At 56.7% G+C, this 23713-nt stretch overlaps 3 protein-coding genes across 6 annotated transcripts in view; all 3 read right to left on the bottom strand.

Annotated features, from left to right (window-relative positions):
* Nucleotides 1-12447, bottom strand: part of EHBP1L1 (EH domain binding protein 1 like 1) — a 32888-nt gene extending 20441 nt beyond the window's left edge. Inside the window, exons 1-13 of one of the 3 annotated variants that reach the window (XM_023535806.1) lie at nt 12059-12447; nt 9414-9471; nt 9104-9199; nt 8684-8737; nt 8413-8591; nt 8192-8334; nt 7510-7578; nt 7260-7422; nt 6067-7087; nt 5038-5220; nt 4428-4585; nt 4291-4339; nt 3237-3876 (exon numbers count right to left, since the gene is read on the bottom strand). In XM_023535806.1, coding sequence (XP_023391574.1) covers nt 3237-3876; nt 4291-4339; nt 4428-4585; nt 5038-5220; nt 6067-7087; nt 7260-7422; nt 7510-7578; nt 8192-8334; nt 8413-8591; nt 8684-8737; nt 9104-9199; nt 9414-9471; nt 12059-12162 — 2917 coding nt within the window. In that variant the 5' untranslated portion in view covers nt 12163-12447. Of the gene's footprint in view, nt 1-2448; nt 2451-3236; nt 3877-4290; nt 4340-4427; nt 4586-5037; nt 7088-7259; nt 7423-7509; nt 7579-8191; nt 8335-8412; nt 8592-8683; nt 8738-9103; nt 9200-9413; nt 9472-12058 lie in introns of all 3 variants that reach the window. The other 2 variants (XM_011368831.2, XM_023535805.1) reach the window with 2 other exon arrangements.
* Nucleotides 12448-14408: 1961 nt separating this feature from the next.
* Nucleotides 14409-16564, bottom strand: FAM89B (family with sequence similarity 89 member B). Its single transcript, XM_011368821.2, has 2 exons — nt 15674-16564; nt 14409-15236 (listed from the first exon to the last, which is right to left on the bottom strand). Exons 1-2 carry the CDS (start codon nt 15971-15973, stop codon nt 14958-14960), a joined length of 579 nt encoding a protein of 192 aa, XP_011367123.1. The 5' UTR covers nt 15974-16564; the 3' UTR covers nt 14409-14957.
* Nucleotides 16565-16805: 241 nt separating this feature from the next.
* SSSCA1 (Sjogren syndrome/scleroderma autoantigen 1) lies at nt 16806-18209 on the bottom strand. 2 transcript variants are annotated; one of them, XM_011368822.2, is made up of 4 exons: nt 18048-18209; nt 17800-17951; nt 17584-17668; nt 16806-17198 (listed from the first exon to the last, which is right to left on the bottom strand). In XM_011368822.2, the coding sequence occupies exons 1-4, from the start codon at nt 18133-18135 to the stop codon at nt 16855-16857; spliced, it is 669 nt and encodes a 222-aa protein (XP_011367124.2). In that variant the 5' UTR covers nt 18136-18209; the 3' UTR covers nt 16806-16854. The 2 variants fall into 2 exon arrangements, with proteins under 2 accessions (XP_011367124.2, XP_011367125.1); XM_011368823.2 differs by having other exon boundaries at nt 17800-17948; nt 18048-18112.
* Between the last annotated feature and the right edge of the window lie 5504 nt (nt 18210-23713).

Genomic DNA, 23713 nt, shown 5'->3' with positions numbered 1-23713 from the left:
CCCTCCCACCTTATCAATACCTTTGCCAAGCAACTGCCCCACATCACATAACACTCAGAACAGGACAGTTTGCTGGACCTACCAATTTTAGCCTGGAAGGGCAGGGTTGGCCCCTGATGTGCCCTGTCCCTGGTGACTTTCTGGGACCGTCATCCCTGGGGGCCCCCCGCTTTCAACTTAGCTGATAGCCTGGCCCCCTTGATGGCTCCTACTCTGGCCACCTTTCTAGGTCACAGGGCATGGAGAAGAGGCTGAGCCACCCCACTGTCCACTCCGCCCTGTACTTCTCTGAGAGGCAGCCCTGGACGCCCCTTGCTTAGGTGCCATCCTCTGGCCTGAGTCAGTGGCAGGTCTCCTCACCAGCCACTACCCACATCTGCTGACTCTGCCCTCAAGCCACAACTGAAAGGTTTTCCCAAAACCTCCACCACACCTACCTCAGCCCCCAGCCTTGTTGCCAAGACCTGTTGGCAGCTCCAGCCTCAACTCCCACTATCGTGAACCCCGCCCAGATACCACTCTCTGGCCACAGCCATGGACTTTCACTTCTCCAAATAGCTTCCGCAGCCTGGAGTCTGCCTGCACCAACTTGACCTTCATGACCCAGCTCATCTCTTACTCTTCCAGAGGCCCCTTTGAGCTCCCATGCTCCTGTCTCCCTCCCTGACCTTCGTGCATCCTGAAGCGCCCCCTGAGCCCCAAGCTGGGTAGATGCTCCCCTCGTGGCCTCCTGGGCCTCCCCCATCACAGCTCGGACGCCCTACTCCATCATGGCTATTGGTTAGCCATATCTCCCTGACCAGAGGTAGTCCCTGAAGACAGGGTGGGGCCCAGAGAATTCACTCGGGGTACACAGATTACCAATAATAGCTGACACTGATTAAGCATTCATGTGTTGGGCATTGTGCATGTATTGGCTCATTTAGTTTTCCCAACAAGCCTGGGAGGCAGGGACGACCACCATCCCATGTTACAGATGAGGAAACTGAGGGTCAGAGAAGAGGCTCACAAAGGCCTGGTCTATGGCTCAAGGTTATCTAATCTAAAGGTTTGTTCCCAAGTCTGGCCACCAATTCGCTGTTTGTTTCTGCGTTGGTCACACCCACTGAGCCTCCGTTTGTGTCTCTGTATGTAAAATGGGGAGAAATCCCAGCCCTGTGTAACCTGGGGTTGCAGGTGCTCCAGAAAGGCTTCTAGGGGGCAAATACAGCTCCCTTTGCAGTGAGCACCCTGAAGTGGTGGCTCAAGGCCACTTTGCAAAGAACTTTCATATGTTTGTCTGTCATCCTCAGGAAAAGGGCACAGAAAGGTTGAGTGCCTTTACAGGGTCACACGGTCAGTCAGTAGTGCTGGGCCCAGTAGAGGGCGCCATTTAAGAGTTCAGGCTCAGAACCCGGGTTCACACCTGCATCAACTCCTTTTGCTTTTTCACCTCCCTGAGCCTCAATATTCCCACCTGAAAAATGGGATAGTCATTCTTTCCTGGAAAAGGCATCATGAGGAGTCAATGGGGAGTCGTGGGGGCGGGCCAGGCAAGGCACACAGCAACCTCCAGGGCAGACAGAGGCAGGAGAGTGGAGAAACCCCAACCTCAGCAGCAACTGAGCTTACTCACAACAGGCCTGATGGGAAAGCCAACACTTCCTCATGTCTGATCCAAATTCCCCTTTCTACACCCTTACGTGTGGCCCCTCCTCCAGCAGAGGCACACTGCCCTCCTCAATGCATTGCTTCAACCCCACTCCATCTTCAAGGTGCCTGACTTCATCCCACTCCAGGATTTGGAGAGTTCCCAAGGGAGAGGCCAGGCCCAACATCCTCCCGCTACACATGTGAGCATGGGGGACAGAAGTGACCAACAGGGAGGAGTCCTCTCCAGTCCCACAGGTCAAATATCTCTGTGGGACAAGGGCTGAAGGGGGACTGGCTTGGAAGGACCAGATGTTGGGACTCGGGCCCAGAAGACTGAAGTATGGAGCTTCCTCTTTAAGATTTAAAGTGCCACTGACATATATTAATGAGGCTATGTCCAAAGGCCAACAGTCAGGCCGGGGGTGGCTGTGTCCCTCTGACTTCTGTCTATTATATCTCCTGTGGGTGCCTCTGGGGCTCTCCCTGTCTTTCATCACAGTTTCAACGCTGTGCCTCTGACCCTGCACTCAAGGCTACTACTGCCCAGGTGGGCCTCATCACCACCTGAGGACCTTACGGTGGAGATGCCTGACAGTTCCCTACATGAGACCTGAGCTTTCCTGCTGCCACATTTTTGCTTGTGTGGGTCCCTCCACTTGAGAACCACCCCTCCCATTTTCCCCTGGGAAACCTATCCATCCTATTGGCCTGACTCAAATGGCTGCTTCTTCCAGAAAGCCTTTCCTAGTTTATTCCCTCCTTTTCTTGGAGCTCTGGGGTCATCCCAAGGCAGCTGAAGGCTTGGAGTGGCCTGACAGCTGCTCTTTCTAATCACAGGCCGGGCGATGCAGTGGGTGGAACCCCAGCTGGACATCCCATGGCCTGGACTTCAGTGGCTCTGAGTCCTTGAGCAAACCCCTGCTCTCTCTGGGACCATCTCCACTTCAGTGAAGTGACCACGTGACACCCTGGGAGACTGACCTGAGATGTGTAGGGAATGGGGGAACATGGGTGCCCAGCGGGGTCTCCCATCTCCAACTTCCCATTATTACAGAAGAGAAGAAATTGGTCTCCAGTATCTGGAGTTAAAGATCCAAGTCAGAGAATCTTGGGGTTGGGAGGCCCTGGAAGCCCCCCTTGAGTATAGAAACTCAAGGCAGCAATGGTTGCTGGTTAACCCCTGGCCACCCGCAGGGAAAGAAACATCCTAACACACTTTACAGTCCATAAAGAGCACCGGCTCAGTGCTGACAACATGGAGGAGCCTTCTGGGCACTTCCTACTACGGCCCATGATTCTGCGAACTGGGTGCCAGCTGTAAAAACCACTGACATATCCCAAGGCTAGAAGCAAAGGCCAGGACCCTGCCCCCGCAGCTGCTCCAGGCCTTGCTCACCTGTGTCCCCTGACCAGGAGCTCACTACGTCTCCAGAGGACCCTTCCGCAGGTATCACAGTCCCTCCAATCAACAAGCGCCTCCATGCATCCGAGTCCCCAGCCCCGAAGCCTCCAGCCCTCTGCTAGCTCTGCCCTTGGGGCCCCTCAGGACCCGCCCCTTCTCTGCGCGGCTCCCCACGACCCCCCACCACGCTATGGCGAAGCACTCACCGCAGCCGCAGTTCCGGCAGCTCCCGAGTCCGCGTCGTCCACAGAGAAGGAGTTGCTGTTCCGCAGCCTGGAGCGCCTCTTCTTTAGCAGGTCGGCGTCGCGCACGTGAGAGAAGGAGCCATGCGCCCGGGGCGGGGGCACCGGCCCAGCTTCCCCGTTTACCGATGGCCGCCGCGGCCGCGCGCCACCCGCTGTGCCCGGCGCCCCGACCCCAATCACCGGCCCCTCGGCCGGGGGCACCAACGCTCGGGCTCCGGGGTCATCCGCTGGGGCCTCTGCAGAGCGCGCCTCCTGGGCGGTCTCGGCCCCGCAGTCCTTGGAGGCCACCTCAGGGGCCGCCCCGTCTGCACGGCTCACGGCCTCCTTCGGCTCCTCGGCCCGATGCTCACGGAGCCGTTGCGCCAGGCCGCCAGCGTCCAGGTCGTCGGACGGACTGGGCTGGGCGCTGGCCACGCGGTATGTGCCGGCGCCGCCACCGCCCTCCAGCTGTACCAGCTGCAGCTCCTGCCCGGTGCAGAAGGCGCGGATCTGGCACAGGTACGTCATGACGATGAGCTTGTCGGGAACCGACAGCAGCACCATGTCCGCTGGCTCCAGCAGCCGCGACACGCCCAGGGCCGCGAAGCCATCGAAGGCCTAGAAACCGTGTGCTCTGGGTCAGCGCTGCCACTCAGCCCTGGACCACCCAGGATCCCTGCGACCTGCGCTCCAGGGTTTGCCTAGCAACGCCCTCACCCTCCTATTGGGGGAAATGTAACAAGAGTCCACCCTTGTGTTACCCAGCAACTGCGCACCAAAAAGTTGTTTTGGAAAAACCATCTACTGGAAATATGCTTAAAAAAAAAAAAAAAAAAAACGAACAACAACAAAAAAAAACCCTAAACTAAACTAAAGAAAACAATTTAAAAGACTAAAAGAGTAAAAAAATGGCAGAACTTTCAAAAGCCACAGCTGGGGCCCAGCAGCCCACAGTTTCTTCTCCTACAGACAGATGCCAAATCTTAGCCCTAGGCCATCCTTCCCTCCAAGCATCAACCCTCCCCATCTCACCTGCTTGTTGTTCTGTTTGATGTTGAGTGGGTTCAGGGAGGCATAGTCACTGTGGAGAGAGCACTGGTCAGAGGCTGGCTTCACACTGCCCTCCCGGCAGGCTCCCCGGTTCGTTCCCACCCCCTCTGGCAGCTCACATCTTGTCTGGGTAGAATCGGTGCAGGATGGCACAGAAGGCCAAGCCGTTGCGCCAGGACGTAGTGAAGTTGGTGATGCGGATGCCACGGTAGCCAGCGGTGACTTCTTGGCACCACTCCAGTAGGGACTGGCTGGAGCTGACCGGTGCAGCCGGTACCTGGTGACACAGGGATGAGCTTAGGGAATGTGAACATGGAACCTGTGCCCTCCGCCCCAGGCATAAAACGGCCCCTGCTCTGCATTTGCAGGGGTCACCAGAGACTAGTGGCCAGAGCCTTGGGGCCAGGAAAAAGGGTTTCCAGCTCCCGAGTTATCTACCAAGGTCATCTAAAGGTCAGTGGCCCCCAGGCAAGATCTGAGGTCACCAGTAGCCACACCTCAGATCAGCCCAGAAAATCAGCTTAGAGATGTCCAGTTCCATGCAGCCCAGGAAAGACAAGGTGGGGGAGCCAGGGCATCCTGAGAGAGGAAGGGGTGAGGGGGCTCCTTGAAGCTGAGCCCGTCCCACCCCACCCCAGTTGACCAGGTGGGTCCATGCAGAGCCGCCGTTAGCTCAGCCCAGGTTAGTGGGAAGCAGAAGACTGGGCCCTCGGCGGCCCCCATCCCTACCTGGCTGCCCGGCAGCCTCCTGTCCTCTTCAGGCTCCTCTGGGGAAGAGGTCCCGGAGGGCCTGGGCACCTCAGTCCCTGCCCCACTGGCCACCTGCGCCTCCATCAGGCTGGCCTCTGGGAGGCTTCCCTCAGCTTCTTTTCCCTTCTCGATTCCCGAGACCCCAGCCTCTGCTTCTTGGGCCTCGAAAATACCAGATTGGTTCTCTGGAGGCCCTAAAACTTCCATCTCTGCTTCCTGGGCCCCCAAAACCCTAGCCTTGACCTCTGAAACCTCCAAAACCCCAGCCTCTGCCTCCTGGACCCTCAAAACTATGGTCTCTACCTCTGTTCCCTGGGACCCTAAAACTCTATACTTAGTCACTGGGGCCCTTAAAGCCTCGTATATGAGGGTCCCCCCGAGACCAGTCTCTGCCTCTGGGACCCCTGAGATCATAGCCTTTTCAACTTCCGAAACTATAGTTTCTGTCTGTTGAGCCCCCAGTCCCTCATCCTCTGCCCTTTCAACCTCTGGCTCTGAGACCCCTGAATCTCCCACCTCTGTCTCCTGGGCCCCTGCTGTCTCAGTCTCCATCCCTGGGACCACTGAACCCCCAGATGCTTTCTCTTGGGTCCCCAATACTTCAGCTTTGGTTGTCTTAGTCTCAAACCCTGGAGCCTCAGGACCCCCTAACTCTGTTTCCTGGGTCCCTGATATCTCAGATTTAAATACTGAGACCTCTGAAACCCCCACCTCTGTCTCCCAGGTCCCCAATATCTCAGCCTCTGCCCTCCCAGCCTCTATTTCTGGTACCCCAGGACCTCCCACCTCTGTCTCCTGAGCTGCCAACACTGTAGTTTCTGCTATCTCAGCTTCTGTCTTCAGCACCCCTGAGCCCCCATATGTCTCCTGGGTCCCCAATAGCTCACTCTCTTCCATCTTAGTGTTTGTTCCCAGAACTCCTGAACCTGCAGCCTCTGTTTTCTGGGTCCCCAGTACCTCACACTCTGCCATCCCAGTCTCCATCCCCAGGGTCCCCGAAACCCTCACCTCTGTTTTCTGGGTCACCAATTCTTCAGACGCTGCCAACCCAGCAGCCTCCATCTCCTGGGCCCCCAATATCTCAGCTTCTGCTGTCCTAGTCTCTATCTTCGGGAACCCTGATCCCCCTGCTTCTATCTCCTGGGCCCCCAATACCTCTGACTCTGCCAACCTGGTCTCTGTTCCCAGGACCTTCAAGTCCCCAGTTTCTGCCTCCCAGGCCCCCAGATCCCTAGACATCACTCCCTGTTCAGCTGCTCGTGGGGCCCCCTGGTACCTGCTCACCTGGGGCCCGGTGCTTGCTGCTCCAACAGAGGGGCCCTGCTCCAGGCCTGTCCTCCCAACACCAGAGGCTCCATTCCTCAGCTCTGCACCCTCTCTCTCCTGGCCTACAGCAGCCCTGACCCCCTTGGGGTCACTGAGATGTATGGAATGCCCTCCAGGCTCTGCTGGGGGTGGGCTCTGAACTGTGGGAGACTCATCTCCGGTCCTGACCTCTGTCTTCCCCTGAGAGCCCCCTGGAGGAGCCTCAGGAGTCCCCTTGCATCTTGCTTCAGACATCAGCCCTGTAGCCTCTGGTCCCTTAGTGTCCACATATCTCACGTCTGCTCTCTGCTCAGTATCCACTTGACTAACTTCTGAACTCTCTTCAGCCTCCCCAGCTCTAACCTCTGACCTCTTAGTGTTCACTCCCTTGACTCCTGACTCCTGCTCAGTGTCCACCCCAATGGCCTCTGGCCTGTTCCCAATGGCCCTCTCCTCAACCTTGGCTTTCTGCCCACCCAAAGAGTCTCTGCAGCTTCCACCCTCGATGCCAGGACCTGGCCTGGCTCCCTGAGCCTCTGTCCCTTCCTGAGGGCTTGCCTGGGCCTGGGGCTCCCCAGCAGAACCCATCCCTGCTGGGGGAGCCCCTGAGGCTTTGGGGGCCTCATCCTTCCCTTGGGGGACTGAGGGCCAGGGGGCATCAGAGCCTTTCCGGAGCCGAGGGGCTGGGGTGGGGGCCGTGTCCTGGCCTGGCTGTCTTGAAGACCTGAGGAGAGAGCAGGAGGGGGCATTGGGAGGGTTCACTTGGCCTCCCACTCTTAGCTCCACCCCCCCACCCTTCAGATCTTCACATTGCACCGGAGAGGCAGGTTGGTAAGGGGAGTGCAGCTCCCTAAGAGTGGGCAGGGGATGGGGGTGGAGCTGGTTCCAAAGCTCACCTCGTCTCTGGTGGGGTTCCCGGGGGCCTTGGAGCCTCAGGCCCCACTTGGCCCCCTACTACAGCAGCTGGTTCTGACCCCTGGCCCCGGGAGGCCCTGGATGGGGCCGCAGGGGCACTCACAGGCACTGGGCTGGTATCCTCAGCACTAGAAGGGCTGGCCGCTGGGGAGAAAGAACAGAAGGGAGTGTTGAGTCCTGGGCCCTGTGACTAGAGGTCCGGTCCCCACCCAACCCAGGCTTGGGCCTCACCTGCCTGCTGGGGCCGTATTCGGCCCTCCTCCTCCTCCTCACAGAGTGTCTTCAGCTCCCGAGGGGGATCTGGGGAAGGGTTTGGGGGGACAGGGTCAGCTCAGGGCTGGGCCATGCAGGTCTGACCCCCACCTCCCTGCAACTGGAGTGCTAGGCCTACCTGGGAAACACCCCGGCCTCAGGGTACCGCCCCAGCCTGCGAGAAGAGACAGGCCCAGGGATGCAAAGAATAAAAGAAGGAAGCACAAGGAGAGGCAGAAAAAAAGCCTTAACAAGCAAAAGAAGTGGGGAGGAAGCTAGTGACTGAGCGTGAGGGTGGCTGGTGAGGGCAGTGAGACTGGACTGCAGGCCCGCTCTGCACTTTCGGCCCAGCTGTCGTGGGCAGCTACAGAGCTGGGCGGGCACCGACCCAGGAGTGAAGAGAGGGCCAAGGGTACGGGGAGGCACTGGGAACCCATCCTGCAGGACTCGGCTAAGGACCCAGGCCACCACAGGACTAGGGGCCAAGTTTGGACAATCAGGGGTACAGGGCAGGTTGGGGCTGCCTGGGCAACAGTGAGCTCCCATCGCTGGGTGTGCACAAGCTGGCTCTGCCCCAACACAGCAAGTGGCTTATGGCCTAGGTCATTTCCCACCCTCCTAGGTCTTGGTGGTCTCAAAGCATGGCAAGCTGTGAGCCCACCTGATTGGGGGACACGAGCCCGTGCCTCAGGGGCCCCTGGACCATTAGCCTCTTCCTCGTCACTCTCAGCAAAGTCGTCCAAGTTGCCCACGTCACTAGGCTTCACGCTCATAAGGCTTGCAAGACTCTGCATGTCATCATCTCTGGGGGTCAGAGGTCAGAAGTGAGGGCTGGGGTCAGAAGTTGTAGACTGGGGCCAAGGAGAGCAGGTGGGCACTTACGTGGCACGGCCCTCCCGCAGCAGCACCCCTGAAAGGGTGAGGCTCAGCTCCGCATGCACCACCTTCACAGACTTGGCCTTCAGCCGCAGCCGCAGGGGAACCTGGGAAGGCACGGGCCCTGCATGGCGGGCCAGGTCCACTTCGGCCGAGGCGAGCACCTTCCGCTGCCCCTTGGACTCCTGTGGGCCAGGGGGAGGGGCTGGGGGCATGAGCAGCAGTGCTGCTCCGGAGTCCCCGATATCCCAGGTCCCAGACCGCCCCAGTCACTCACATTCTCAATAATAAAAGTCCACTCTTTGGCCTCATACTGGTCCACATGAGGGTCCTGGGAAAAAGGGACGCTGGTGAGTACAGGGCTTCCGGGGCAGGGGCAGGGGCAGTGCAGGGAGCAGAGCTGGCGCTGCCTCCGCAGGTGTTTGGGTGGCGTCTTCACCATGCTGGTCCATCTCGGCTGGGATGCTCCCAGCATTTCCTGATCCCGGCTGTGTCTCCCGCTGTGTGTGGCGGGTAAACACACCCCCCTCCAAGAGGACCTCCAGGCCGCTCGCGCTTAGTAGACCCCTGATGTAATTCTCGGTCTCACCCCTCTGTTCTTTCTTATTTGGATGGATAACCCGCCGGGGACCCTCGTAGCTACCTGGGGCTGTAATCACCTGCCCAGTGCCTTCTGCGTGGAGGGCTAGAGACTCACCCTGTACAGGGTCACGGAGATGTCCACATTCTCAGGTACCATCCACACCACGGTGCCCCGGTATGGGTTCTGGATGCCCGGCTGCCAGCTGTGGGCCTACAATGAGCAGTCTGAGTCCTTCCCCAATCTTAACCTTCCCCCTCACCTTTTGCCCTTGTCTCCAACCTTGACTCCATCTTCTTCACTCTGTGGATGCTGCTCTGAACCTGAACCTGACCCCCCACCTCCATCAGTCCTCACTCGCTTTACCCACGCTCTTTCATTATTGGCCCCACCCCCAACCTGGACTCCCAGTTGGCATCTCCCCGACCTTGGAGCAGATGCGTCGATTCCGCCGGGTCCACACCACCACCAGCTTATCCGGCTGCCTGGGCGGGGCAGGAGAGGAGAGGGGGCTACTCAGTCATGCTGCCCAGACCCCTCCATCTCCTCCAGGGTCTTTCCTCTGCCCATATACCCCTCCCCCAGGAGAAGGCATGGACAACCCCTTATCTAGGGCCACAGGGAATAGGGTGGGGCTGCTGAGGTAGGGTGGGGCCCAGGGCAGAAGGGCAAAGGCTTGATGTGGGTGGCCAGGGATCATGAAGAAGACAGGGAGACAGAGACATACAGAGAAACACAGCAAGGACTCTGCCAGAGACACACAGACTCAGAGACACAGGGAGAGATACACATGGAGTAAGAGTCCATTCACTTACACATATTTGGAGAGTGCATACTATAAACTCAGCTCAGTTTGGAGGCAGAGCAGGGCGAAGGAGAGCAAGACCCTTCGGGGGCTGAGGACGACGGAGGTAGGGGAAGGGTGCCAATCAAGAAGGAAAGTAAATTAGCAAGCTGACTTCAGGGAGATAAGAGAGAGTTGCTAGGGTCTCCTTGAGTTTGGGTGTGGGAGCAGAGGCACGAGTGGGGGAGGGACGGGCTGTGTGAGGGTCTGGGGGACGCGGCTCCAGGTACAGGGAATGGTACATACAAGGTCCACAGTTGAGAGGAGGCTCAGGGTCAGAGGGAGGCGCAGAGGGTGAGAGGTGGTCAGAGAGGCAGAGGATCAGCTTGCTATTAGACACCCTCCCAGGGCCTTCCATGCCCGGTCCTTTGCTGGGTCCAGGGGCCCAGAAACTCAGCCACACTCCCCACCTCTCAAACCCAGAGCCCTGGACCCCAGCTTTGCAGGGCCCCTGACTCCCATGTGGGGTATCGAGGAAGACTTCCAGAAGGTGATATCTAAGCCGAACAGCATGTGCCAGGGCAGACTCAGAGAAGAGGCAGAGACGTGGGGGAGACAGACAAACAGAGGAGAGAGTAGCGTGTGCAAGACCCAGTCCCAGACACAGAACTGACGTGTGGCTGGGCCTGGGAGAGAGAAGGTGCCTTTGGATTAGAGGGTCCGACTGCAGCCAAGGGGACTATGAGGCTGAGCCCCCATTGCCTGTACCCAGTCCCATGCCGGGACATGGGTTTATCCAGTTCACTGCCCCTGCGGAGGCTGTGCCAAGATAAATGGCTCTCCTGTCAACCTCTGAGGATGCTGAGGCCCAGAGAGGTTGTGGGCCAGACAGAGTTACACAGCTGACTGGAGAGCTGTCTGGTCTGGAGCCAAACTCCCCTCCCCAACCCTAAACTCCAGGCGATGGCGGAGTGAGGGTATCTGTGGGGACTTCCCAGAAAGGGGAAGTGGGCAGGGGGTGCTTCGGGAGGGCCGGGCCTGGCCAGGCAGCCTGACTCAGGCTGGGCACGCCCTCCTGGGAAACTCCGACCTGGATAGAGGCAGCTTCCTAGCCTGGGCTCCAGGCTCAGAAGCCCAGAAGGCCCTGACTGCCCACTGTGACTCAGCTGCGTTGACATTGCCCACACCCTCTGCCTGCTCTCCAGGACCACGCACCCAGGGTGCTGGGGTAGAAGGTAGAAGCCAGAAGCCAGAGCTCAAGTACCAGTTCTGTGCTCTGTTACCCCAGCCAGACCCTGTCCTCTCTAGGCCTCACCGAATGGAGTGAATGGCCCTCTGGCCAGCCCACTGAGACCTGGAATATGGCAACTACCCGAGTGACCCCAGCCATTTTTCGCTTTCCTCCCATTGGACCCCATGGTCCCTTCCTGCCCCAGCAGCCCTTCCTCTTGGGAGCCTAAATTTAGCCCTGCCTGGTGGGTAAGGTCCCCACAGCTGTGCCCTAATCCAGCCAAGGGAAGCTGACACCAGTGAGCACATATATTTAGGGTGTGACGCAGGGGCCTGGGCAGCTGCGGTGGGGACATGTGAACAAGAGGCCCCTGGGCCCTTTGGCAGCCCAGGCTGGGTCCTGCACCCCCTCACCTCCTCCCACCCCACCACCTTGCCTTTCCAGGCCCTGTCCTCCCCAACCCACAACCTCCTAGGCCCTTGGACCCCTTTAAGCTGCTCCCGCCTCCCTCTTCATCTCTCCTAGTGCTCAGTTTCCCCTTTTAAGGACATCGTGGCGATGAATCCAGCCTCCCAGAGCCCAGTCTGGCTGGAGGGGGGGTGGGTTCTCTCTTGCTCAATAAGTGGGCAGGGAAGGAGGGGACAACATCCTTGTTCAGAGCCGAACTGAAGTCCGTGGAGGTTTGTGCTCCAGCCCAGCAACCCACACACCTCAAACGTTGCTCCCTTCCCCATGCCACCCTGAACCATCCCTCTGGCCAAAAACATGAGGCTTCCCTTTCCCCTGGCCTGAGCGCCGCTGAGGGAAGTGTGAGCACAGAGGTTCTCAGGCCCGGAAGTCCTGACCTCCACTCCCCCAAAGCTCCCACACTCCCCAACTCTCAGGGTCCCACAAGCTGCAAGGGCCCTTCTGAGTGTCTGTGCCCGGGACACCAGGGCCCAAGCTGGGGTGGGGGCCCCTTTCGCCACTGGGCCAAGCTGCAGGGTTCTCTCAGGCTCCAAAGGCGGATGGGGTCCTCGCCAATCTGCGGGGTCCCCCAGGCCTCCGTCTTACTCACCATTTCTTGGTGCACTCCACCACCAGCTCGTGGTAACAGGCCACAAACTGGAATTTGGCGGCCCGCTTGCCCACGCGCTGCAGACGCTTCCACACCGAGGTCATGGCCCCTGCCGCCCTTTCCTCAGACCTGGGGCTCCCGCTGGCCCGCGACTGCTGACCCAGCCCGCCGGACCCGACTGCAGGTCCCCATGGCCTCCCCGGTTCCTAGCTGCGCCGCCCGCCCCGTCTGTGCGGAGGCGTCAGAGGATGGGACCCGGGGCTGCTGTCCCCGCCGCCGCCGTTGGGGCCCGCCGGGTGGCCTGAGTCCGCGGGGTCGTCTGGGGCGCGTCGGGTCGCCGGAGCGCTGAGTGGCGAGCGCGCCGTTTCCTGGAGCCGCACCCCCGTCGGAAGGCGGGCGGGGCTCGGGAGAGGGCGGGGGCCGGGCGGGAGCGCGGGGGCGGGGCGGCCGGGCTTCCGGGGCTTCGCGCGGGCGACCGCGGGCTGGGGGTGCCGCCGGGACCGCAGCGCCGGCTCGTTGCGCCCCTAGGCGGTGTGGACGCGCGTGCCGGGGAGAGGGCAACCAGTAATTTGGTGCCGCCCCTCGCAAGCGCTGCCAGATCTGCCTCCCTTCTCGCCGGCAGCCCTGCGGAGTGCGTACTGGTGGCCCCATTTCACAGGCTGGGAAACAGAGACCCAGAAAAGACTTGCCCAAGGGAAGAGACCTGCTGAAGGTCACAGGGCGAGTCTGGTCCAGAGCCAACTGCCCTCAACACTGGGGTGGCAGATTCCTGTTGCCTCCCACGTCTTAACCAGGGCGGGAAGGAGCAGAGTCAGGGACCAACCTGGGTGGCTCTACCTGTGGGCAGCACCCATTTGCCGGTCTCAGAACTCGATTCCTCAGCTGTCAGGTGGGAAGACAGTCCCAACAATCCCACAAGCAGCTGGAGGTTTAAATCCCAACTTCCATTAAGTGTGTCACCTTGGGCATAGCACTATCATTCTGAGCTCAGTTTCTACCTCTGTCAAATAGAGATAATTATAGTTCCGGCTTTTACAGAGTCATTGAGAGGATGAAACCTTGGAAATTTGTATTTGTACTTGGAAACCTTTCATTTAGTACAGAGCTTGGCTGATTTTGCGAGGTCTCATTAAACTCCAGGAAGCCGTTATCGTGGATGGGAAAGTGTGTGTGTGTGTGTTTACTATCCCTCCCCTGGGAAGCTTGCCCTGGGCGGTAGCCGCTGTGTTCACACCTAGATTAGAGCTCTATCGCCTACCCTTTTGCCTCGCATAGTAATGAGCCTCAGGTGTCAGGCCCAGAGTTAGAGAACTGTCCTGGGGCAGCACATCAGCTGGTTCCCTCCCTGCCAGCCCCTGCAAGGTTCGTGAATGGGCGGCAGCCTGGTGCCTGATAAACACTCGATTTGAACAGGACGTCTGATGTGCCAGGAGTGCCCGCTGAGTTGTCTCCAGGAGGCAAGTGACTGGGCAGCAGGGCGTGGGTACGAGCAGCCCGAAAGCCTAAGTGTGCGACTTCGAGGTCCTCCTCCTGGTCTCAGAAGTTGTGGGGGTGTTGTGTGTCTGAGCAACCACCATCCCAATATGCAGGCTTCCTTCGGTGGGCCCGACACCGGCTTTGGCTCCGGGTCCCAGCAGTATGGTCCTAGGTTTCCTCTGTAAAAGAAAGCCTTTTACTTACAACCATCAAGGTCTCAAGCGCTGTGGGGTGGGGCCAAGAGGTCTGTATGAAACTAAGCGCAGGATGGGGGTGTCTGGGACTCCAACCACCCCTCACCGCCCGTCTTATGCACCGAAGCCTGGGGGCCCCGCCCCCAGCTCTCCTTCAGGGCATGTCCGGCCACTGGGGAGCCTGGGACACCCATACCCCCTTTCTGCCTCTGCAGCTTTCTTCTCACCCATTGGTACTCACTAGCTCCCAGTCCCTTCCTGGAGGCGTCTTCCCCTCTCCCGCTGAGGGGCCCCCTTGGCCCGCCGGCTCGGACCCACCCATTTCCTGTGCGGCCCCAACTCCGCCTCCACTCGCGGTGGAAAGTTTCTCTCAAGATGGGCGGCTCCTTCTTCCTCCCCGGCGGGCCAAGAAAGCCCAAAGCGAGTGGGGAGGTGAGAGGTGGGTTCTCAGACCTCCGGCAAGAGGGGAAGTGACTTGGCCGCAGTCACACAACTGCAGGACCAGGCTGGGCCAGCTTGGAACACTCCGCAACCCCGGGGGAGGGAGGATTTGCACTCTGCCACCGCCAGCGATTTTTCCACTCAGGGTCTCCGGCGCCACCTGCCGGCGCACCGCGGGGCCACACTTGCCCAAAACACCGCTATCTTTCTGCCCCAGAGCAAAGCAGTAAGAACACAGAAACACTGAGAGTATTTATTTACCTATGCGCCCAGGAGGCTGGCTCCTAAACTTAAATATCCAGCATGGAGCCTTGGCCTTCCTGGCCGTGAGGGGGTGCAGGAATGGGTCCTGGAGCCCTTGTCTAGGGTAGTGAAACACAGGGACCAGAGGAGGGATGCTCCTGAGCCTACAGCTGCCAACAGCAATAGGTGAAAAGGTGATGGGAACCAGACACTCATCCCAACTCCAGAGATGCCAAGGGGAGTGCGAGATGCTTTGGGCCCCACTGCCAGCCTGAAGGTTGGCCAAGCTGGGGTGCACACAAGCTGTGGGAGAAGTGGAGGTCCAGTGCCCTGGGTAGAGGCTGTAGCCCAGGTGCCTGCCCCAGTGCCAGCCAACCCAAGACAGGAGAGGGTTGGCAGTTATGCCTCTGAAGGGCCCAGGCTTTGCCCTCCTGTGAAGTGAGGTGGTATGAGGGAAAGCAGGCACTATAGTCTGAGTACTTGCTGAGGGGTGTTTTTGAGCCTTTTTCATGGGTTCGTGCCCCCCACGACCCCACCCCAATTCTTCAGAGGCTGATATGGAAGGCGTCTTGCAGCCACTGGTCACGGGCATTGTGTGTCTGGGGCACGGTGAGGGGCGGTGGGTCTGGGGGCAGGCTGGCATCAGGAGGCTCGTCGTCATCAGATAGGCCAGCGTCAGGTGGGTAGGAGCTGTCTGAGTGCAGGGAGGATGACAGGTCCTGGCACAGGCTCAAGTCTTGGCACAGGTGCTTATAGTCCTGGATTGACTCGTACAAGCCCCAAAGCTGGCACAACAGGGACATGTCCAGCTGCCGCAACCCCACCTGCAAAAGACTGAGGGTGGGCTGGGGTTGGGGTCGAGGCCACCCTTGGCCCAAGCCACAGCCCTAGCCAATTTTCCCACACTTTCTAAGCACAAGTTTTGTGGAAAAAGACACCACCTGCAAGCTGTGAATCTTTAGGCAAGTCACTGATCCTCATCTGTAAAATGCGGATAACATTTATCTAACAGAATGGAATGAAGACCAGTAAAGCATTTAAAAATACAGGGCAACCATTACCGTAAGCGTTAACTGCAATTATTGTTACCATATTCCCTCTGACCCAACGGGCTTCAGCATGTCCCCTGAGACCCAGGTCGCCTGTTCCTGGTTTCATGCCAGTGACCCGCCCCACCCGGCCCCTGGACCCTTAAGCTTGGTGGCAGCCCCATCCCCGCAACCCGCATGCCCAACCCCTGGCCCAAGGCCCAGCTACTCACCATCTCCTTGCGCAGCGCCGCTAAAGCCGAGTCGAGGTTGACAGGACGACGTGGGCCGGGGGTACCCGCGGCGGGTCCCGTGTTGGCAGTGCCTGCGGCGCCGCGGGGCCCGTCCGGAACGCGGGCGGCACGGCTCAACTCGTCGTGGATACGGCTACGCTGGCTGTAGACGCGCTCCAGCTCCCGCCACGAACCCCCGCTCGCGTTAAGGAGACCGCTGAGACCGCGCGGTAGCGGCGGGAGCCCGGCCAGGGTGCAGCCTGCGCCGCCTGGCGCCTCGGCCGAGGGCAGCCCATTCATGGCCCGGCTGGCGCGGACGACGATGCCGCCTCCTACCCTCTAACGCTTCGCCCTGGATGCCGCCCGCAGGCCCCGAACCCCGCAGCTGCTCGGATGGAACCCAGCCGGGGCCCGCAGGCCGCGCTTTGTTCCTTCCCGGACGCCTCCGACTCCGCCCTTGCCCCACCCCCGTATGGGCGGGACCTCTCTTAAAAGGGCAATGGCTGTGGGACCAAATCGCCCAAAGTCGTGGAAAGTGAGTAAGGGGAATGGGGCAGACAGGAGGGAAACGGTAAAAGAGGGGAGGGAAGCCCAAAGCGGCGGGCATGGTTCATTCACAGTTTTTCATGCTCCCCCAACACTATGTTTAATTATTCTGCCCAATGATAGCAACCAAGGAAAAGAATCTAAAACTGGAGGTCAGGAGACCGGAGTAAATCCATACTTGGTCCTTAATGTGCAACCTGACACCCTGACAGTGTCCGAGTACCTGGGCTGGGCGTGAAATGGGAAACGATGATGGCGTCAGGATGCTTCAGGGAAGGGGAAGCTACCGAGGAGACTGAAATCCCAATCTCACTCAAGGGAATGAGCACTGGATAACTGCAGGGGCGCTGCAGGGGTGCTGCATAGGTCCGTCCCACTTGTTCTTGCCTTCCAGGCAGCAAATATCCCATAGTCCTCTCCCTCCCCCTCATCCTCTGAGTGGGGAAACTGAGCAGAAACAAGACCAACTCATCTCTCAGGGCATCAAGGAGCAGATAGTGAGAGGGAAAGAGGCCAAACACAGGAAAAAGGAGAGTGGAGCTGGGGCTGGCATGCACACTCAGAACCAAGAAAAGAACAAACCACACAAGAGGAACAGCTGTTTTTCTAGAGGGTTTTTCTCAGGAGAGGGTCTCTTACTGTTGCAGCTGCTGCAGGCTGCGCAGGGCCTCAGCACAAGCTCGGATGAGGCTACACAGCTGGATACTAGTCTCCAGGGAGGTGCTAGAGCCCAGTTCATCTGAGGCCCAGGTCAGCTTCTGCTGGAGGGCCTCTTGTGTGCAGGCCAGGACATCTGTATTTGGAGGCACTGCAGGAGGGGGCGGCACCTGGGCTGTCTTGAGCCCTGCTGCAGCTCCCTCACAGTGCTCTGGACGGGGTACTGGGGGCTGAGGGGTGGGCCGAGAGCCTGAGGGGAGCTCTGAGGCAGAGGCGAGCTGGTGCTCCCGAGCTTGGGAGAGGGCAGCCTGGGCATTCAGGGCTAAAAGAGGAAAAAAAGGGTGGAATGGTCAGGACGCCTGGCCCACCTCAGCCCTGGGCCACCTCCTCACTCTACTGCTCTGCTTTCTGTGCTTGAGATGCCACTCTTATAGGGCAACTCATTCACTGTCCTCTTTGTATCAGATTTACTTATGCCCTCGATTCATCTCTCCCATCAGGACTATGCCTGATTGAATTCACTCTCCATAGTATCTGGCACAGAGGAGGTGCTCAGTGCTCTTACTGAATGAATGCTCCTCTTTAGAGCTGAAAAGAGAAAGCACCTTACCTCTAGCCCGCCCACAGACTCCACAGTCACTTCCCAGACCTACTATTCCCAGGCCTCTATCACCTCGTTTCTCCACCAAGCACACTCAGCCCCTCACCGGGATTATCTTTATCCACATCTGAGTCGAGCTCCTGACAAGCCACGCAGTAGATTTTCCGCTGTTTGTCTTGGAGGAGGATCGTCTAGGAGCCAGAAAACACAAGAGGCAGGGGTGAGACGCTGTGCAATAGGGTCCAGAGAGGAAAGTTGGGGAAGGCCGTGTGGCCTAGTCCGGGGACCCATCCTTGATCCCACGTCCCGAGTCTCTCCTCACCCCGCAGTCCGCGCACGTCTCGCCCAGCATGCGGTAACCACGCAGCAAGTAGTCGCCCATGAGCCGGGAGATGCGATCCTGCCGCTCCCGTCGCGCTTGCAGCACCTTCGTTTCCGCTTCGGTAGGAGGCTCCCAAGAGAAATCGTCAACTTCTGGAAGAAGAGAGGCATAAGAGGCCGGGGGGTCTTGCCGAAGAAGGCTGCCTCCCGCACCCCACAGCCGCAGGCCCCCGCCACTCAAGTCCTCACCAGCGCCGTTCATAGCCATGTTGCCGTTGTCGCCGCTAGGCTCACCGGAAGTGACGCACTGATCGAGCGCCGGCTCCGCCCCCTCCATGTTGGGCAGAGAAAGAGGGTGGAAATGACGCACCGAGTACTCCTCGGACGTTGCGATGCCCAGAGTGGGGCGTGTCTGCTGCAGACTCGACCCTGCGCGGTTCGCGCCCCGCAGCGGGAGCCCACTGCACGGAAACTTTCGATTGGCGGGGCCTCAGGAGAGACGTCTCCGTGGTAACTCCGCTCACGTTGTAAGACCCGGAAGTGACGCGCAGGGTCGCCCTTCCTGCCCGCCGCGGATGAAGGGGGCCGCTTGGCTCAAGAGATCTCCGCTGGCCTCCGCCGCCCCTGGGGTTTCCCTTTTTGCACAGGCCGGACCAGGGACAGGCAGGGCAGTGGAGTCATCACACCACCACTCTTGATAAAAACAAATGGCCCCTTGCGCTCGCGTGGAACCTTTTCAGACCTCTACTTCTCACTTCACCCCGCAAGGCAGGCCAGGCGGGAACTGTCTTGGCTTTCTGTACCTTTCAGCGTATTTGCATTTTGGGTGTCCACATCTGCCCATCCCCTGCCTGGGACTGATGCAAAGTCGGCCCCTAACTTTTTGAAGTTAAGCCCTCAGAAAGCCTGCTGACTAAAATGCATTTTACAGTGCACGCACGGTTCAGGTAGCAGCCGCAGCTGAGTAGTGAGTGCGGGAGAGAGGGAGTGAGGGGCTTATTACACATTCCTGTGACCGTTATGCTTTTCTTAGGTGGGTCGCTGTTAAAATTACTAGTGTTCCCTAACACTGGTCTTGGTGATGTTTTTTCTCTTCTGCGTTATTTTCCATACACATCCTCTCCCTTATTAGATCTAGAGAGGCCAGATGGAGCAGGCAGTGGTCCCCAGATGTGCAGCCTGCAGTACCTCAAGGCTGTACACCACCAGGGCAGTGGAGAAAGAGTTAGAACTTGGACCCCCACAATCTCATCAGCAGCCTCCTCCTTTGATTAGACAGCACATGCTTCTGCAATCTTACCTGAAGATTTAATGCCCTCCTCTTGGCCCCATCTTCCTCCTACCTAGACTCTCTAGAACTGTCATTTTTTTAGCCCCTGCTGCCTCCTGCTTACTTGGAGAACCTTGTGCCCCTCTTCACTCTCTCCATCTACCAGCAGGCTCTTGGGCAGCAGTGTACCTGTCTCAAGACCTAACCCCAGGTCAGTTCTGCCAAGCTGACTAGATGGTCTCTTGAACTCTAGCCTGTATGCACAGACCCTCCCGGTCCTTGCTGTCTTCTGCTCCCAGCCTCACCCTGAATTCTTCAATGCACTTTTCTGTGTCATCATCATGGCCAATATCCACTCAACAGCCTATTCTGCCTGGCACCAACTAAGACCCTTACACTTATCCTCCCATTTAATCCCTTTCAGTTACTACTTATGACAAACTTATGGGGTAGGTACTACTGTTGTTCACGTTTTACAGAGCAGCAAACGGAGTCATTTTTTTAAAACACAAATTGGATCACGTCACACTTTTGCTTAAAACCCTCTGGCAAATCCTCATCACCTTTAGACAAGAATCCGAAATCCTTACTATGATCTGCAAGGTCCTACAAGTCTGGCCCTAGGCCCTCTCATCTCCCAGTCTCCCTGCATTCGTCCTCTCCCACTATTCAAGGGGGTTCCCATCACCTCTCTCCACTCAGGACCCCTCCCTGCCTCAAGTGCCGCAGGAGAGTGGACAAAGCACAGACCTCGAATCAGGCAGGCCTGAGTTTGCCCCTGGATCTGCTGCTTACTGGCTGCTTCACCTGGAGTAATTTATCTCACTTCTTTGGACTTTAATTCCTTATCTGCAAAACAGAGCCAGTTATACCTCCTTAGCAAGGGTGCTGTGAGGATTTAGTGAGAGATGAGGAGAGAGGTGTTAGTTTTCTACCAGTCTCTCGAGTTTATGCAGGGCTAGTGAGAGACAAGGACTATTTCTTTCCAAGATGTCTGTATACTGAACAGCCTTGGACAACAGAGATAGTGGCTCCCTCTAGAGCGAAGGACAGGCAACTCACTGTCCGTTAGAGAATATCTGGGCACCCTAAGCTCAAGGTTCCTCTCTTGTGAACACAACTCACCTTGTGTATGGATATCCATGTGAGTCCATCTGCATTGCCTTCATGAGACTTGAAGGTGAGGGGAAGTGGCACAAATATGCTCACATTCATAGTACTTACTGCTGCGAATAACAAAGTCCTTTGTCTCTGACCCAGAAATCTTGAGTCTTCTGCCAACATCCATGAAATTGTGTCAGTCTAGCTTGTTTGAAAGCAGGGTAAAATCAGAGACCTTTCATCATTCTCGACAATTTTGGCAATGACTGGGATGGCAACAGAAACATGGTTTTCTGTAAGAGGAAGGATGACGACCTCATGGGCAGGGTAACAGGTTTTGAGGGAAGGCCAAGGGACTCAGCAGCATGTACGTTAACCAGACTGTAAAATCAACCAAGCAATACATGGTTTTTAACTTTATTTCCTGTTCACGAGGAGGAATGAGGGAGGCAGTTGCAGGTCGAGTACCAAGAAGTAGGTTCCAAGTCAGCTGCCAGACATTGCCCTGGTTGTCGCCAACCCTCCTCTGGGTGGGGTCGGGGATGGAGGGGGAACTCCTCACAGTCTGACGGTCAGCCCTAGGTCTGACCACTGTACTAAGACTCATCCTGGGAGTACAGAAGTATCCCCTTCCCCATTTAGACAGCATTTACAGAGACGCACACATGCACTAAACCTGAGTGCAGGGAAATTCACTACCGGTATGGACAAAAACCAGATGAATGGTTAGAACTTCGGCTGTTCGCTTAGAAGATGAGGCATGTGATGCTCGGTAAGAAAGGATGGCAATAGCTGGGCCATCTTGCAGCTCAGCCCTTCCTACCATCTGTCATGGCAACCTTATATCCATTCTGAGATGAGATTAAAAGGTCTCAGGTTTGGGGTTTTTTTTGTTTTTTTTGTTTTTGTTTTTTTTCCCAGTGGGTTCTGGATGCTATAGGGGAGCTTTGTCCCTCTCAGGGAGACTTCCTTGAGACAGACAAACTCCCACAGGAAACCATAGATGAAGCATCGATTACTCTTCGGGCTCTTGCTGTCTTAGTTTGGGTTTACAATGCTGATAAAAGCGACCCAGAGAAATCTAGATCAATTCCTGTGATCAGCTCCAGAGCCTTAGAAAACTCTCCTAGCCCTTGTAGTAAAACAAGGTAAAATCAAGAGATGTTATTATGACAATGGGACAGAAATGCTCTCTATCGAGGTGGTCTCATTTAAAAGAAGTCACAGCTGTGCAAGTCAAGCCTGAGTCCTGACAGACATCTTAGACACCCAACGACAGCAGGATTCATATTCTTCTCAAGGATACTGGAACGTTCTCTAGGATAGACCATATGTTAGGTCATAAAACGAGTCTGGATAAATTTGAAAAGGTGGAAATCATACACACTATGTTCTCAGACCACAGTAGAATAAAATTAGTAATCAATAACAGAAGGAAAATTGGGAAGTTCATGAGTACGTGGAAATTAAACAAAATACTCCTAAATAACGAATGGGTCATGGAAAAAAATCACACAAGAAATAAGAAACTACTTGCAGATTATCTAAAAGAAAAACTCAAAGCAGTGCTTAGAGGGAAACTTATAGTTGTAAATTCTTATATTATAAATGAAAAAGTTCTCTCAAATCAATAACCTAAACTTCCACCTTAAGAAACTAGAAAAAGAAAAAACTAAACCCAAAGCCAGCAGAAGGCAGGCTATAATAAGGTTCATAGAAAATCTACTAACTCACAAGTTAGTTCTTTGAATAGGTCAACAAAATTGACAAATCTCCACTTAGACTGACCAACTCAAGCCCAGGTCAGGCAAAAGGTGTGAACCTTGCAGCTCCAGCTGGAAAGCAATGTGACTGTGGTTGCTGAGTCAAGGCGTCCCCACGTGTGAGACAGATAATGTCAGCAATAACCCTGCCACCTAATAGAGGGCTTTGGATGGCAAAGTTTTCAGCTAACTGTGGAAACAAATCACTACTAATTAAACTATCTGGATCACTTATGTGGATGTCCTCACTAAGAGCCCTTTCTCTGATGAGACTGACAGGAATCGAGCTGTTGATCGAGCCTGCACTGCCCAGCTTGTCTCCATTTCTGCCTGGGCCCATCATCATACCAGATATGGTGACATGTCCACCATCATAGAATGGGCTCAAAGTAAGGACTCTTTCCCAGTCCTTTACAGGCATGGGCACACAGAAGGTCCCAGAAGTGCTGGTGGTAAAGCCAGTCTACAGTAGCCCTGGTGGGCCAATCGGTGGTGTGGGAAACAGTGGGCCCCAGTGTACCTTTCCTACATTCAAAGGGTAGAAAAGAATGATAGGGCTGAAGAGCCTCTCTGATTTATCAAAGTTTTAATGATTCATCTGGTTTTATCGAGGATGAAGATCAGTCCATTTCATTTTCCACTCCCATGTCTCAGTGCCCTTCATCAGAGTATGTGGCACACCAGAGGGACTCAGTGACAGCCATTTTCAGTAAAGTGTCATTGGAGAGAGATGCTTCAGGGCCGAATTGTACCCTCCAGGCCTCTGAAACTTCCAACTCTCATCTTTAGAACTGATGAGCAGCCCTCTCCCGGGGCCTAGAAGCTTCCCAAAGACATTCACAACTCAGCAAGGTGGCACAGCGCCTGGTGCACAGTCAGCTCTTTTTGTGGTGCTTCTCCTTGTCCCTACGGGCAGCCCATCGTGGCTTCCGGACTCAGATAATAATGAACAGATCTGACATATACTGAGCACTTACTATGTGGCCAGCAACCACTAAGGGCTTCCTACATGTTGCCTCCTTTGATTCCCTATTTAAAAATCAGGAAGCGGAGGTATAGAGAAGTTGAAGACTTTTCCCGATTCCCATGGCTGGTACAGGGGCAGCCAGGAGAAACTAATGCCGGGCTGCGCTGCCTCATGGAATGTGACCTCCATTACGCAGGCCGCTGCTGCCCTGTCCAGCCGCTTCCCCTAATGAGACATCAAGAGCCCGGCTCTGCGGCTGAGCAGCTGTATACCCTCGGCCAAGTCTCTTCCTTCTCTAGGCAAGAACCCCCCTAACATCTAAGCAGTCTAACATTCCCTGGGCTTGGTTCCCGTGGCTCTTCTTTGTCTCATTTCAGCAAAGCCCCTCATTGCCCTTGGGGTCCCACCTACCTATCCCCAGGACATCTGTGGGACCCCTCTCAGTCCCCCATCCCAAGGGCACTGCGTGGGTTTCGGATCAGGCAGACCCGAGTTCAGTCCCCACATCTCATCACCAGATGACCTGAGTCTAATTGTTTCATCTCGCAGACCCTCGGTTTTCTTCGTAGGCTGGCTGGGAGGATGAAGTAATGGTAACAGTGTAAAGTGCACAGTAAATGCTAGGTATTCACGGGGCCTCGCTCCGTTCAGTCCGTCAACAAACTTCAGCAGCCTCTGTGTGCAGCCCTGTGCTGGGATCCGGAGACAAGTTTGTGCCTTCCTGGAAGGGCAGTGAACGGACCACAAGCAAGTAAATAAACCCATAAAGAAGAGTGTTTCAGGCTGTGACGAGTTCCAGCAGGAAACAAACGGG

The sequence above is a fragment of the Pteropus vampyrus genome, unplaced genomic scaffold (genome assembly GCF_000151845.1).
Source record: "Pteropus vampyrus isolate Shadow unplaced genomic scaffold, Pvam_2.0 Scaffold144, whole genome shotgun sequence".
In the NCBI taxonomy this organism is placed as follows: Eukaryota; Metazoa; Chordata; class Mammalia; order Chiroptera; family Pteropodidae; genus Pteropus; species Pteropus vampyrus.
This window is presented reverse-complemented; position numbering and strand designations above follow the sequence as displayed.

What these genes read in the sequence shown, in the direction of transcription:
- FAM89B (XM_011368821.2), bottom strand. Translation starts at nt 15,973, where the DNA reads ATGAATGGGCTGCCCTCGGCCGAGGCGCCAGGCGGCGCAGGCTGCACC. An exon ending in CGGCGCTGCGCAAGGAGATG is followed by an intron (nt 15,237 to 15,673) that starts GTGAGTAGCTGG and finishes AGTCTTTTGCAG; the next exon opens with GTGGGGTTGCGGCAGCTGGA.
- SSSCA1 (XM_011368822.2), bottom strand. Translation starts at nt 18,135, where the DNA reads ATGGAGGGGGCGGAGCCGGCGCTCGATCAGTGCGTCACTTCCGGTGAG. An exon ending in CATGGCTATGAACGGCGCTG is followed by an intron (nt 17,952 to 18,047) that starts GTGAGGACTTGA and finishes CTCTTCTTCCAG; the next exon opens with AAGTTGACGATTTCTCTTGG. An exon ending in AGACGTGCGCGGACTGCGGG is followed by an intron (nt 17,669 to 17,799) that starts GTGAGGAGAGAC and finishes TCTGGCTCCTAG; the next exon opens with ACGATCCTCCTCCAAGACAA.